Source organism: Condylura cristata, unplaced genomic scaffold (assembly GCF_000260355.1).
Source record: "Condylura cristata isolate star-nosed mole 26May11 unplaced genomic scaffold, ConCri1.0 scaffold00035, whole genome shotgun sequence".
NCBI lineage: Eukaryota > Metazoa > Chordata > Mammalia > Eulipotyphla > Talpidae > Condylura > Condylura cristata.
This window is the reverse complement of record NW_004567136.1, coordinates 4896249-4910491: the sequence shown is the minus strand read 5'-3', so window position 1 is coordinate 4910491 and position 14243 is coordinate 4896249. Positions and strand designations below refer to the sequence as shown.

Here is a 14243-nt window from a genome sequence, read left to right as displayed (position 1 = left end):
ATAGATAGATAGATAGATAGATAGATAGATAGATAGATAGATAGATAGATAGATAGATAGATAGATGATAGATAGATAGATAGATAGATAGATAGATATGGACTTCTGGAAAATTTGGAAGAAGTCGCTTACACTCAGGAAAAAGAAACTCGAAAAATAAAGCCACTGTAGGTTTTCTTTTCTAGAGATTGGCTCCAGAGAAGCAAAACTTAACGACCCCAACCGTTTCCTTCCTGTATTACTTTCCGGGTCAGTGGTAAGAGAAGGCAGGAGGGTCTTGTGTCAAGGGCACAAGGACAGCTTCCCTTAGCTGGTCCTTCAAGCATGCCTAGGACCTCAGGAGCATGGGGCGTTCCTCCAGTCACCCAGCAGAGGGTCACCTGGCTTCATTTCTCCTGAAGCCATTTTTAGGTTAAGGCATCAGGATGAGCAGAGTGCGGTGAGAGGACGCGTTTCACTGAGGAAAGCTGGGAGCTATGAAAGGCTTTAAACTGATGAAATAGTATGAAATAACACCGCGTTGGTACGGGGGTTTATGTATCTCACTAGGTGTCCCCCCCCTTCAGGAAGCAGCTCTCTTGATGCAGGATTCTTTGCCCTTCATTCTCACATAAGAAAATTCTAGGTAAGACAGTATTAAACATTTTAAGCATCTTAAAGATGTAGTTGGCAGAGTTTATTTCAGGCAATTTGTAGTAATTTCTACTCAGCAGAATTTTTTTTTTAAAGATTTATTTGTTCATATAGAACTGGGGTACAGGCCAGAAATGCGGAGGGTGAAAGGATTAGCCAGAGACAGAGTGGGGAACAGAACAGGCAGATGGACGAAGTACACTGCTGAGGGGAGCAGCGGGCGGGTCAGGAGAGCTCTGCCGAGCCATGTGAATCTCCTCCAGGGCAGGCGGGAATCGCACTCATGCGGAGGTGACTTAAGCTTCTTAGTGCTGTGCTTTAACCCGCTGCGCCACCAGGGAGGGCCCTCAGCAGAAGTTTTTAAAGTGCTTTATCACAGTGACTTTACTTACATTGGATGTTCTGTGGGGTTGAATGTTAGTCTGTGCTGATTTAATCAACACACTGGAATTCCAGTGTAATATTTCTGTCTTTAAATGTCAGTGAGGTGGAACAGTTTTTAAATTTGTTAATAGTATTTTTTGTTGATTTCATTATGATAAATGTATTTAATGTTCTTGGGCATAAGGAAAGTAATGTCTGAAAATTATTCAGTGATGAGGCATAATGCTATGATAGAAAGTATAACTGCATAACCTATAATGCTATTACGCTATGTTATTAGTGTTTGTTTCTTTAATCACCTGATACAACTTACCCTCTTCGTTACAAGGGGTTTTATTTTTTTGGCATTTATAATGAAGTTTTGTGCTACCATTTCTCTATATTTTAACATTTTCCAATAAACTGCTTTGAATATGTCCCCAATGTAGCTTCATATTTTTCTGGATTTTTTTGTCTTATGACTTCATAATACCATTTTTCTTCCTTGAAGTTTTCTTTTGAATGACCAATTTAGTTTATTTTTATGTAGTTAAAATTCATTATTGTTGTGAATTATCTCTCACTTCAATGTAATCCAATAAAGCCCTTGGAATTATTTGCTTTATATCAGACATGAGCTAAATGAGACGGAGGATTGTAAACGAGAAGTAAGCCTTCTACCACGGAGTGGCGTCACACCCAAAGTATAGCGCCATAGGCCTGTCAAGCTCCTGGAAATTCTACTCCGCCAAGAGCACCTTGCTCAAGCACCGCATGAGTAAGTGATTCAGAAAAAAAAAATAAACTATAGTAAGAGTCATAAATGACCTAAAAGTAAAATATTAGACCCCTGTGCCTCACCGGGCCTCTTTGTGGGTCATTCCCAGGGGCATCAGCCTTGCTGGTTCAATTGTTACCAAAATAAGGATTGATTTTGGGCAAATGTGCAGTACTTTGTGACCCAAGGAGTTTCCGGTAAACGCTGTCCAAGTTTCCTGATAAGATGGACACCTGGACATCTTGCTGAATAGCCCCTGTAGCCAGGCACCATCTGGGCGGAGCCAGCCATGCCAGAGAGCTCAGCTTTGCCTGTGTGTGTGTGTGGGGGGGGCCCTCTATTTTTGAGATTTCCTGCTACTATAGAATCTCGGCTTTCTGAGTGTTAGTGCATTGGATTTGGAGAAGTTGTTTCACCTTGGCCTATGATAGAAAAGAAGGAGCTTCTGGGCACCAAGGCAGGTGCAGGTGATGAAGTAATTAGTAGCAGTAACCCAGGTGATCAGGGCAGAACCTCGCTGCCCGGGGGCTGCTCTGTGCAACTGCAGGTGTGGCAGACAGCAATCTGCCACTAGGTGGCAGCAGCACCCCATTATTGCCATTGACGCCGTCTGTAGATCGCGTTCTTTACCCAGAGAAGGGGGGCTAATTGTTGAGGGGCGACGGCAGCACTGATGACCCCTGTCTACATGAAGAAAATAGTAACTCCAGGGGGTTGCTTTTGCACACACCTTCCTGATGTGTGTATATGACGATCTTTCTGGGAAGCCCTCGAGTCTGGCCACCCTCCCCACTCCTCCCATGCCAGGCCCTACAGCCAGGGCCTGACTAGGGTTGTTCAGCAACCTAAGACATTGTCTGACTTCCCCTATATGTTCGGGTGGGGGACCCTCCTCCCCAATCCAGAATCTTCTAGCCTTCATGTTATTAGGGATCTCCTTTCCCGGACACCACCTACAATCAGCAGGACCCCAAATTCATTGAGGCCTGTCATAAGCCCACATCTTCTGCAGGGAACTCGTTTCTACCCCCCAATGTCAGTGTGTTGATGGACACCATGAGACACAGGACTGACCAGTGTCCTTTTGGCCAATTACCCCCATGGCTCGTGAACCTGGATACTTGTGGCCTCAGACAGTGACCCTCTTTTCCCACATAACCTTAAGGGAAGTTTTTGTTTCAAATCATGATGTTACTGCCTTGACACTGAGCTGTGCCACTGAATTCATCTACTGGAGCCAGAGGCACCCACCTACAAAATGGAAATATCAGTGCCTACTTTGAAGGATTACTGTGACAATTAAATCAGACAAGGTTTTCCAGCCCTGCTTAGGCGGCCCCACTGACTTGTGAAGTCACGTTTTTGGCACAGTGGCACACCCTCAGCTTCACCACCCCGCCTGATAATGGCAGCTTCATTATTACTGAAGTACTGTCCCAGAACTGTAGTTTCATCACGGTGATTTTTTACTATCATGCATAGTAGTCTCCGCGTTCAGGTCTATTTGGAGGACATGGTACAACTTGGCACCCATCACCTAGAGTAAAAATTAGAATAAAGACAAACACTTTTTTTTGTTATGCTGAAAGTATATTTATATATATAGATATAGATATTTATTTCTCTGCAGACAGCTTTACTGGTGAGTCATTTTAACGTTCAAAGAACAGCCTATTTCAATGCTACATAAACTGTACCAGAATGAGATGGATAGCTTCTCAATTCATTTCACAAAGCCAGCACAACTCTGATACCAAAACATAACAATTATAACACAAAACAGAGAATCACAGATCTCACTTAAAAATACAGATGCCAAAATACCAAATAGAACAGTAGCCAATTGAACTCAACACCACATGAAAATATACAAAGCTTTGGCAGATACAGAACCCGATTGAAAATCCAAACGTACACACATAGAGTTGAAACAGAAACACCAGAAACAAAACATCCCCCCACACACACACACTCCATCAGAGGCCTCTGGCCGGGGACACAAAGGAACTAGGTATCTGCTAAACCTCGTTAGCGGGGAGGGGGTCTGCTGGTGGGGTCACCGGCATTATCGCCGGAGTCAGGCTCATCGTCATCTCCATCCTCGGACTCGCACTCTGCCAGAGCTTCGAAGTACTGGAAAGGCCAGCACTGGGGATCTTTTTTATGGAGCTTGGCCAGAAACCTCAGGACGAGCATCTTGCTGGTTTCGAGGAATGCTCGGGGCCCCCAGAGGAGTTCGTACTCCGCTGGCTCAGTGCAGGGGATGCGCCTGTACTCTAGGTACTTCTGCCTGACAAACACTTCGGTGATGAGCTTCTTCGTATTCCCGAAGAGACCATGTGTCTCCCGGACGTCCAGCCCTAGCCTGTACAGGAAGTTAAAGATCAGGTCCTCCCTGACACAGTTGCCCTTCATAAAGATGAGGCTCAGGACCACCATCAGGAGCCCTAACTTGGGCTTGTCTAAGTAGGACGCCACTGGCTCACCCTTAGGGCCCCCCAGCTTGTTGATGATGATGTAAGAGTGGCTTTGGGGATCAATTTCCTTCAATTGATAACCAAAGACACACTCCAGCTTATTGTTGGCACGGTTGATGATATCTAAGCACTCATCTTTGTATTCACGGATGATGAATTTCACCATCTCTGAGCGCTTGATGGGCACCTTGGCTTGGTCCTTGACCAGGAGGAACTGCACCAATGCATTTGCTCTTTCATCCAAGGGAGACAGTGGCTGAGTCTCCAGCTTGGGCTCATCCTGGGTGGCACCGAATCCCTGAGAGAGATTTGCAAGCTCAGAGACAATCAAGGGCTGGGGGCTACCTGGGCTTTCCCAGAGACCCAGGACCCTAGAGGCGCCCAGACCCTCCCAGGCACTCAGAGCCCAGGAGGTGCTGGGCCCTTCCCAGCCACTCAGGATCCTGGAGGTACTGGGGCCCTCCCAGCCACTCAAGACGTGGGAGATGTTTGGGGTCTCCCAGTCACCCAGGATCTGGGTAGGGTTTTGAACCTCCCAGTCACTCAAGTTCAGATTGTCCCAGGGCCTCGGGCCCTGCCAGTCGCGCAGGGCCAGCATCTGGCCGCTGTTACCCTCTTCAGTGTTCAGATGCTTCTTCTTCCGGGTGGCTTTGCCTGAGCGACGTGGAGGCTCAGCGGAGGTCTTAGAGGCCTCCTGAGTGGTGGCCACTGCCGGGGGTGCAGCTGCCGCCGCCATCAGAAGGCTGGGTGTTGCCTTGGAGGCATCCAGGTTGGGCTGCGGAACCCATGGCACAGCAGGCAGGGCCTCTACACAGGCAAATGGATCCTGCAGAGCAAGTGGCAGTGACTTTGGGGTCTCTGAGGTGGCAGAAGGACCCTTAAAGGCATTAGAAGAGGCAGGCTGGAACTGGGAGGTAGCTGGAAAGACCCTGGAGGTGGCAGTGAAGGTCTCCGGAGTGGCAGGCAAGTTCTTCCAGGCAGGCAGCAGGTGTGCCCGGGCAGCTGACCCCGCCTTCGGAGCACAGAAAGTGGCAGCAAAGATCATGCGATCCTTCGAAGGAGCCCTGCGCTCCTTCGAAGAGGTCCTACGTTCTTTAGAAGAGGTCCTACGTTCTATCGAAGAAGCCCTGGATTCTCCCGATGGAGTCATGAGAGATTTAGGGGAACCCATGGGAAAATTTGCTGCCATTATGGGGGCTCCGGGCTGCCCCTGCAAGGCTGCAGGGGGCCCCTGCCAGGAGGGCTGGAGTTGCATGGTTGGCAGCTCTGCCTGCGGACCCGCGGGCTGGGCCTGCTGGGGGGGTAGCTGGATTTGCAAGGCCTTTTGGGAGGCCGAGACCCCCTGAAAGGGCTGCTCCAGCTGAATCAGCGGTGGGCCCTGCCTCTGGGCCTCCTGGGGGGGCAGGGGCTGCCAGAAGTGCGCAGGTGGCTTCGGCGCCTGCCAGGCAATCGCCTGGGCTTGTTGAACCTCCTGGAACTCCATCGATGTTGGCAGCTCATGTGGCACCGGGGGCTGGCCTTTAGGGGCCTGCCAGATGATGGGTGGGCAGTGCGCCACCCGAGGGGCCGACAGTGGGACGGACAGTGTGGCCTGGGGTGCCTGAGGGCCAGCAGGAGGTGCTGTGGGCACCTGTGTAGCAGAAGGAGCTGTGGGCACCTGCTGGACGGTGGGCACCTGCTGGACGGTGGGCACCTGCTGGACGGTGGGCACCTGCTGGACCGTCGGCACCTGCTGGACCGTCGGCACCTGCTGGACCGTGGCCACCTGCTGGACCGTGGCCACCTGCTGGACCGTTGGCACCTGCTGGACCGTGGGCACCTGCTGGACCGTCGGCACCTGCTGGACCGTTGGCACCTGCGGCGCTGCCCGTATCTGCGGGGCTGCACGCACCTGTGGAGTAGGCAGCCGCGCCTGTGGTGCCTGCCGCAGAGGTGGTGGGGGTGGCAGGGCCTGCCAGAGGTGCGGTGGGGTGGCCAAGACCTGCGGGGCAGGCCTGATGGGCGGCGGTGCCTGGCGGATCAGCGGCGGAGCCTGGCGGATTGGAGGTGGTGCCTGACGCACGGGCGGGGGCCCAGGTCGGATGGGGGGCGGGCCGGGTCGGATGGGTGGTGGGCCCTGGCGCACAGGCGGCGGCGCCTGCCAGGCGATCGTCGGAGCCTGCCAAGTGACCTGTGTGGCTTGCCAGGCCAGGGGCGTGGCCTGCCAGCCTTGCGGAGGGGCCTGCCATCCCGGCGAGGTGGCCTGCCAGCCTGGGGGTGTGGCCAGCTGTGCCGGCGGGGCCTGTGGGCCCTGGGGAACCTGCGGAGGAGCCCTTATAACCTGAGACTGGATTTGCAGGATCAGAGGCTGAGCCTGGGGGGCCCAGGAAGCCATAGGCTGCGCAGGTGGGGCGGCCGGCTGCACCAGGGGGGCTCCTGAAGCTGAAGGCTGGGCGATAGGCGCTCTCGAACCTGGAGGATGAATCATCAGGACTCCGGGACCTGGAGGCTTGGCCATCTGGGCTCCCGGAGGCGGAGGCTGGGCGATCAAGGCTCCTGGGGGCGGAGGCTGAGCCATCGGGGCTCCCGGAGCAGGAGGCTGGACCATCAGGACTCCCGGAGTCAGAGGCTGTGCCATCAGGACTCCCGGAGCTGGAGGCTGGGCCATCGGTGTCCCCGGAGGGGGAGGATGGGCCATCGGTGTCCCCGGAGGGGGAGGATGGGCCATCGGTGTCCCCGGAGGGGGAGGATGCACCATCGGAGTTCCCGGAGGGGGAGGATGAGCCATCGGCGTCCCCTGAGGGGGAGGATGAGCCATCGGGGTCCCCGGAGGAGGAGGATGGGCCATCGGGGTCCCCGGAGGAGGAGGATGGGCCATGGGCGCTACCGGAGCCGAAGGATGCATCATCAGGACTCCTGGAGTCGGAGGCTGGGCCATCGGGGCTCCCGGAGGGGGAGGATGGATCATGAGGACTCCGGGAGTCGGAGGCTTGCCCATCGGGCCTCCCAGAGGGGGAGCCTGGACCATCGGGCCCCCTAAAGCCGGGGGCTGGGCCATCGGAGCCACGGGGGCAGGCGGCTGACCCTGCGGGGCCTCCCAAGCAGGCTGAGGTGCCTGCCAAGCGGCCAGGGAAGCCTGCAAATCGATCGGAGGAGGATCCCAGGGGACTGGCGGAGCCCGGGAGGAGGCGGGCGGGGCCCGCATCAGAACCGTAGGGCGGCTATAGACCGGAGGCTTGGGGGCCTCCGCCGGGGGACTCGAATCTCCCAGATTCTTACTTAGCTGAGACATGTCCTTTCACTCCGACAGCTGGTGGGTCTTTTCCTCCGACAGCTGCTGGGCCTTTTCCTCCAGAGGAAAAAAGAACGCCTACGTGGCCGGCCAGGCGAACCTCCCTCCCGGCTGCCTAACTAGGAAGTGAACTCTTATAGCACCGCGGATCCAGCAGTTAAAAGAAGGGGGAAGGGGGAGGGGGGCTCAATCCCGCCCCTTCCCCGCCTCCGACCACCGCAAGTGGATAGCGCATAGGGGCGTCTACCAGAAATGCTGGCTGACACAAGATCCCTTCTTGCTCTGTCCAGTCCCCAAATGCAGCCCGGTCAAACTCTTCTTGGATGACTTTTCACGGAGGAGTGACAGGAACAAATCTGGGTTTTAGAAATCACGTTGCTGCAGTATAGAGTGGGAGCAGACCACCGGGAACACAGAGGGGGGAGATGGTGCGGTCTGAGCCCAGATCCGAGCAGCAGGATGAAAGAAGTGTGTACGCACGGGAGTGACTCAGGGGAGCATAGTAGGCAGCTATCGTACATTAATGGAAGAGCAAGAGATGGTGATGGCATGTAGGTCTCTGTCCTAAAGTGGGGAGCTGTCATGTAGTTGGATCTCTTGGGGACACAGAGGAAGATGCGTCCCAGTCAGGACATAGGCACTGACAGATCTGTGCAGCTGTCAACGGGAACTGCCCGACAGACAGCCTTGCCTAATGCCTTGGGTTTCGGAAGAAAACTGTGCTGTAAGTCAGGATACTTTTCTCATGAAAATAGAGCGGTGGGAGTGAATGAGGTTGCAGAAGTGAGTGTCGAGTACAGCTCCTGAGATAGGACTTGATGAATGAAATCCTTTTAGAGACAGGCAGAGAAAAGTGCTGGCAAAGACAGACAAGAATTCTGGAAATTCAGAACTTGGGAGGCAGGGGGGAACTCTTGTGGAATGTGTAGGATATAAGACCCTGGGGCAGGCTTTGCTGGATGTTGCTCACCAATTGCAAAAACACAAGGCAAAAAAAAAAAAAACTATACACAGGAAAACTAAAAGACACGTTGGAAGTTAATATTCTGGGTAAATGGTTAGATACAAGGTTAACATATAGAAAAAAGGCAGATAACGAAGGCAATACAAAATTTGGGGAAAATCTCATGGATAAAATCAGCTTAAACATTAGACATAAGGTTATCAACAGGTAAACAGAACTCATCAAAATCGTTGAGTGACGCTATACTTCATTCTGAAAGGAAGTGACAGTCTACTTTCTACTTGGTTAGTTTTCTACAAACATATGAAAACACTAAATGTGAGGATGTTTCTTACAGAAAAGCCTGTTCATAGCCTAGAGCAAAAATCTCGGGTGACTAAAAGCGGAAAAAAAAAAAAAAAAAACTCAAGAGGCCACAAGGGGGCGGATGAGAATGCTGAAGGCTACCCCCCCCCCCAATTCCTCCCTAGGTAACCTTAACCGTGCCTCAAATTTTGTAATTTATGGGTCCCAGTGGCGGCACATACATTTCCCCAAGGTCGTCATTGCCATAAATAATGAGGGAAGAGTTTGAGAATATTTTAGTTTTGTTTTTGTTTTGTTTTTGCTTTGCTTTGTTTTGTTTTGTTTTACTGGCAATTAAAGGGATGAGAAATCAGAGTTGTTAATCTTCAGCAACATCTTCCTCTTTGAAAGCAAAAAGGCTCTTTTATTATCCCTCCTATTAAAATCCAGAAAGCTACTTCCCCTAAATAGATCCTGCCAAGCTGCATGGTTTCTAGGTCCTTCTTGAGGTTTAATAATCTATATTCACAGGACTTCTCAGTTTTATGGGGGCTCAGTACTATTTTCAGAGGGGCTATCTCTGGACACATAACTCTCACGGTCCCATAGCATGGTTAGTGGGTTAGTGGTAATGGCCTTGAGGTCAACTCACTCTGCAGATAATGACATTTCCACCATCACTGACGCATGCTTTACCCTGCTCTAATTTAAATGTATACATTCCCCAGAGATTAAGTTCATCCATTAACCATTTCTTTGTCAGGGTTATGACAGATTTAACCTTCAGCCCACCAAGCTGTAGGTCATCCCCCACTAATGAATGACTACCGGCAAGGCCAAATTGTTCTCACTGGAGCTCTGTGAATAGTCTGCACAATGTCAGCTCCTACCAAACCTATTACGTGTAGAGTCCCCACTTTTGCCCAGTTGTAAACCGGAAGCCAAAAGAAAAAAACGCTGGGAATTATGAAGGAGTGAAACTTGCTGGTGACCTTAGAAATGGAGTGTAGTCACGGATCAGTGCCTTTACAGCTTCCAGTGGAGAAAAACTGGTGTATCTATATCGTGATCTGGTGGGGCCAGTCACGGTGGGTAAATCATTTTTCTTTTCTGGAAAATGCATTTGTTAGTTTTAGGCAAGAAGTGCATTCAGACCCAGGCCACTGGACAGCCTAGCCCCTTTGTGAACACAGATAGCATGAATAACATCAAATCCAGTCATGGCTGTAGGATCTGCTGATCCCACATCCAGAGATTCAACCAAAAGTAAATAGAAAATACAGTCCTTATTGAACAACATAAAGATGCTAACCACCCTCCTCCCACAATGTCAAAAATCCATGTATAAATTTTGCTTCCCTAGAAATGAAGAGCCTACTATTGACTGGAAGCCTTACTAAAAACATAGGTGTCTGCTAAGATTTTACGTTATTACATTAATTTTTCACAATTAAGCAAGCAGAGGAAAGAGAAAGCTACAAAGATAATATTAAGAAAGAAAAGTACATTTATAGAAAAATATCCACATGTAAGTGAACCCTGGTAGTTCAAATCCATGTTGCTCAAGGATCAGTTACACACATGTAGTTAGGTCTAGAGTAGTTGAATCTGTGCTGAACTACTTATTACTCCCAAAACAATACTATATATCAACTGTTTATATCATACTTGCATTTTTCAGTATTATAAGGAATTTGGGAGAATGAACACAGATTGTAGGCAAATACTTCACTTTACATAAAGGGTTTGTGCATCCTTAAATTTTTGTCTTAGAGCCCACCCCTAGCTGATACAGAGGTCTGTACTTCCCTGCTTTAAACAAGTCTCTCCAAATTGCTTTTTCCTTGTGGACTCTTCTAGACTACTGAAGTCCCCATTTCCTTCTGTATCTGTGCTTTTCCATGTGCTGGACAAAATGGTGTCAGGATTTACTTTCCTTGCTTCTTCATGAAACACCTTACATATTCAAGGTGGGGAGAAAAAAAGGTAAACAATGCACAGAAAGAAGATGTCTCTCCCTTCTAATTAGACAGGACTTTCAGTAGTTGCCTGAATATATAACACACATAATTGGAAAAAATGGATAAAGGAGAGCGGAGGACAGGCAAATCATTGAGCCAAGTATATAAAGAACTTGTATGCTTATTATCTGGCTCAACACACAAAAAGCGCCTCCCTGCAGTCTGAAGCCTATTTTGTTCACTATTGTGTCCCTGGCTCATCCTGAGTAATCAGCAGTGAGCTACTGAATGGAAATACAAGATTAGAACCAACAGTGCTTATTTTTCATATCTCTGAAGTCATTAGACTTATTGTAAATATTTATGTCAGTAAAATAATTAGGTATGATTTTTGCAAAGCCTACAGTCATTTATTTACCAAATGTCCTTTATTAAGTATTCACTGTATGCCCAACACGATGCTGTGTGTATGTAGCAGAACTACAGAGAAAAATGAGACACTGGACATTACAGTCCCAGGAGGAGGCTAATAGGGTATTTTTAGTGCAATGTTGTTTCTTTGTTTAAAACTCACATTGGTCATAGTTGAGGCAAATAACTGAGTATTCACTTATGCTTGGAATGTGGGGGTGGGGTGGGGAGGGTGATGTTGGCAGTAGCAATAGAAAGGGAAAAAAAGCCAAAACTGTGGGAGATTCATGAGCCTTCTCCAAATAGACAGATTGAACCCTACTACGGGAAAAAAAAAAAAAAGCATAGGCTATGTCAGAATTACTAGGAGTATAAAAAGGAGAATTGCAAGGAGTTCATTAAAATAAAGTAACTATTACTTGTTGAATGCTTACTGCTTGATCAAATATCATCCTCAGTTTTACACACACTGTATATCGCGTCCTTACAAAATTAACAAGTGTTTGGCTCCATTTTATACATCAGTAAATTGAGGCAAAGGATGGTAATTAACTTGTTGAAGGTCTGACAAGCTATAGTAGAATTTGGATGTAAAGAATCATCTACTTGGGGCCAACATTCTTAGCAAAACACTTTTCTTTCATTTTTCCTATAATTAACACACAATGACATGCACAGAATACAGTATTCTGCTTAATGAGCTTTGTCATGTTGTGTAACACTCAAAACAAGAAAAGAGAACATTTCCTTTAACAAAGAAAGGTCTACTGTGCACTTTTTCAGTAGATTCCTCTACTCCCATGGCATTGGCTTTCTGATTTCTCTCATTATGTATCAGTTTTGCAAGTTCTTGAATTTCCTATAAATGAAATCACGAAGTGTATTTTTTGTGTCTGAATTCTACTGTTTTTTGAGGTTTGGACATGTTCTTGCATATATTGAAAGTCTGCAATTTTTTTAATGCTGAGTAGAGTTCCTTTCTATTTATACTGCAGTTTGTTTAATTCTTACCTGTTGACATTTGAGATATTTACAGTTTGGGGTTTGCATGAAAAAAGGCTGCTTTGAAAATCGTCTAAAAGTCTTTTTTTTTTTTTTTTTTTGGAGCATGACTTTTTATGTATCTTGAGTTAGTGTTGGACTAAATGACTAGGTCATGGAGTAGATGTGTGTTTATTTTCATAAGAAACTGCATCAGTTACCCACCATTGGGTTGGGCCATTTTACACATTACCAGAATATATGAGAATTTCAGGAGCCCAAAAGTCTTACACTTACAGTCTTTTATTTGGGTCTTTCCAATGGATGTGAGATGATACCCGTGCAATTTTGTATTCCTACTAACAATGTCTGACAATGCTAGTTGTTTCACTTCCTCACCAAAGTTGATGTGATTAACCACTTTTTTCTTCACTTTTAATTTTGTTAAACATCCTTGTTTGTTTTTTTCTCAATATAGGATTTCTCGTCTCAGTGGGGTCACCATATTTTCCCACCACCAAAAAACCAACAGTCTTCCACCACACTCCATCACCATTTTGTGTTTTGGTTATCTAATGCACAAGAAATGGTGCATTGTTGTGTTTTTTTTTCTTTTTATTTAATAAGCTATTTATTAGAGCAATTCTGAAACAGAGAAAACCCAGAGGAAAGGGATCACCTGTCTGGTGGGTCTTCACCATGCACTTAAGACTGCAGTGCTTGACTAAAAAGCAGACACACAGGGAGAAGGAACTTGACTTATTTACAGTGAGTGAGAAAAGGAATAAGAGAAAGAGACAGACATAGCGAGAGAGAGACAGAAAGAAAGAGATTAAGGATGTGTAGATGAGCACTTGAATGCAATCTGTCCTATTCCAGATAGTGTCTGTATTTCAGAGTCCGATACAAAAGCTGCAAGTGGAAGTCGTAGTCCACTAAGCTGAAGCCAGGAAGGCAGAGGGGTGCCCAGGAGCATAGTGGTCTGAGGAAAAGGAGACTGAAGCACAGGACCTGTAGGACAAGACTAACCAGCAGCTGAAGCCAGGTGGTACCCCTGGAGGGGTTGCTGGTGAGGATAGATAGCCCCAGGGAAAATGCTAAAAAGTATCACATTTTGGGAGTAGAGTCACCAATAATATCAAGTACTGCAGAAGGGGGTGCAGATTCAGTTTTGGAGATTCAGTGATTTTGTGATCTTCAGCATTTGAGGTCAGTGGATTTTGGTCCTCACCATGCTGGTCTTCCAGAAGGCTGTTGTAAGCCTCTGAAAGTGGGGCCTTCACCGGCCAACCTCAGAGAGGAAAAGGTCAAAGGCTTTGCAAGTAGCTGAGTGACTGAAACTGTTCCCGGTTTTGCTGCTGTTACAGTCTGGCAGAGAAGGCAAAGAGCTGGCTGAGTGGCATGAGTGTTGCGCTATTTGTCCTGTAGTTCAGCTGCTGCAGCTACTGAGTGTTGAATGTTGCCTAGCTGATGCTGTGCTGGGGCTTCCCAGCAGCTCTGGGAGCATCTACTGTTGCTTCTTCTGTTGTCTTGTGAGTTGGAACCTGCTCCAGGTTGACAGTGGCAAAAAGGCACCATCTTGGACATGTGACATATATTTCGGGAGAGGAGCTCTGTGTTCTCAGTAATGAGAAGACGCCATCTTAGCTGCTTTTGTTTGGGTCTGAAAAACACTGGGGACACTACTTCAGGTGTGTAAATGGCCCTTTTGGGCCTCAATAATGCTTTGTTTTTCCTTGGTTTAGTTAAGTAAATCCCACTGTTGTTCTGTGACTCTGAGTGGTCTTGCAATTATGTGCACAGGTGAAGAACTCAGATGGTGACCAACAAACTATTTGGGCAATGTCCTTGGACAGTTTTAGTGCCCCTTACTGTCATATATCAAGACTTCACATGGAGGGTTGGGAGTTGCAGCAACTGGAGCTGCACACCTCACGATCCCCAGTGTAGAGACAGAGCTCTGGCCTTCAAATGTTCCAGCTTTTAATTTACTATGGCCACCCTGCTCTGACCCTTTCCCAACAGCCATGGCTCTGCCAGGTGGCAGAGTCCGGACTAGCCACTATGCAACTTGTCCCCATGTCCTGCTGGGAAAGTGGCACAGAACATCCCAGCAGGA

At 48.2% G+C, this 14243-nt stretch overlaps 1 protein-coding gene across 1 annotated transcript; it reads right to left on the bottom strand.

Annotated features, from left to right (window-relative positions):
• Positions 1-3371: 3371 nt before the first annotated feature.
• LOC101633445 (melanoma-associated antigen E1) lies at positions 3372-7621 on the bottom strand. The gene has a single exon (XM_012732660.1). The coding sequence runs from the start codon at positions 7520-7522 to the stop codon at positions 3803-3805; it is 3720 nt and encodes a 1239-aa protein (XP_012588114.1). The 5' UTR covers positions 7523-7621; the 3' UTR covers positions 3372-3802.
• Positions 7622-14243: the final 6622 nt, after the last annotated feature.

Bases quoted from the DNA above. Each gene is read 5' to 3' on its own strand.
- LOC101633445 (XM_012732660.1), bottom strand. From the start codon at position 7,522: ATGTCTCAGCTAAGTAAGAATCTGGGAGATTCGAGTCCCCCGGCGGAG.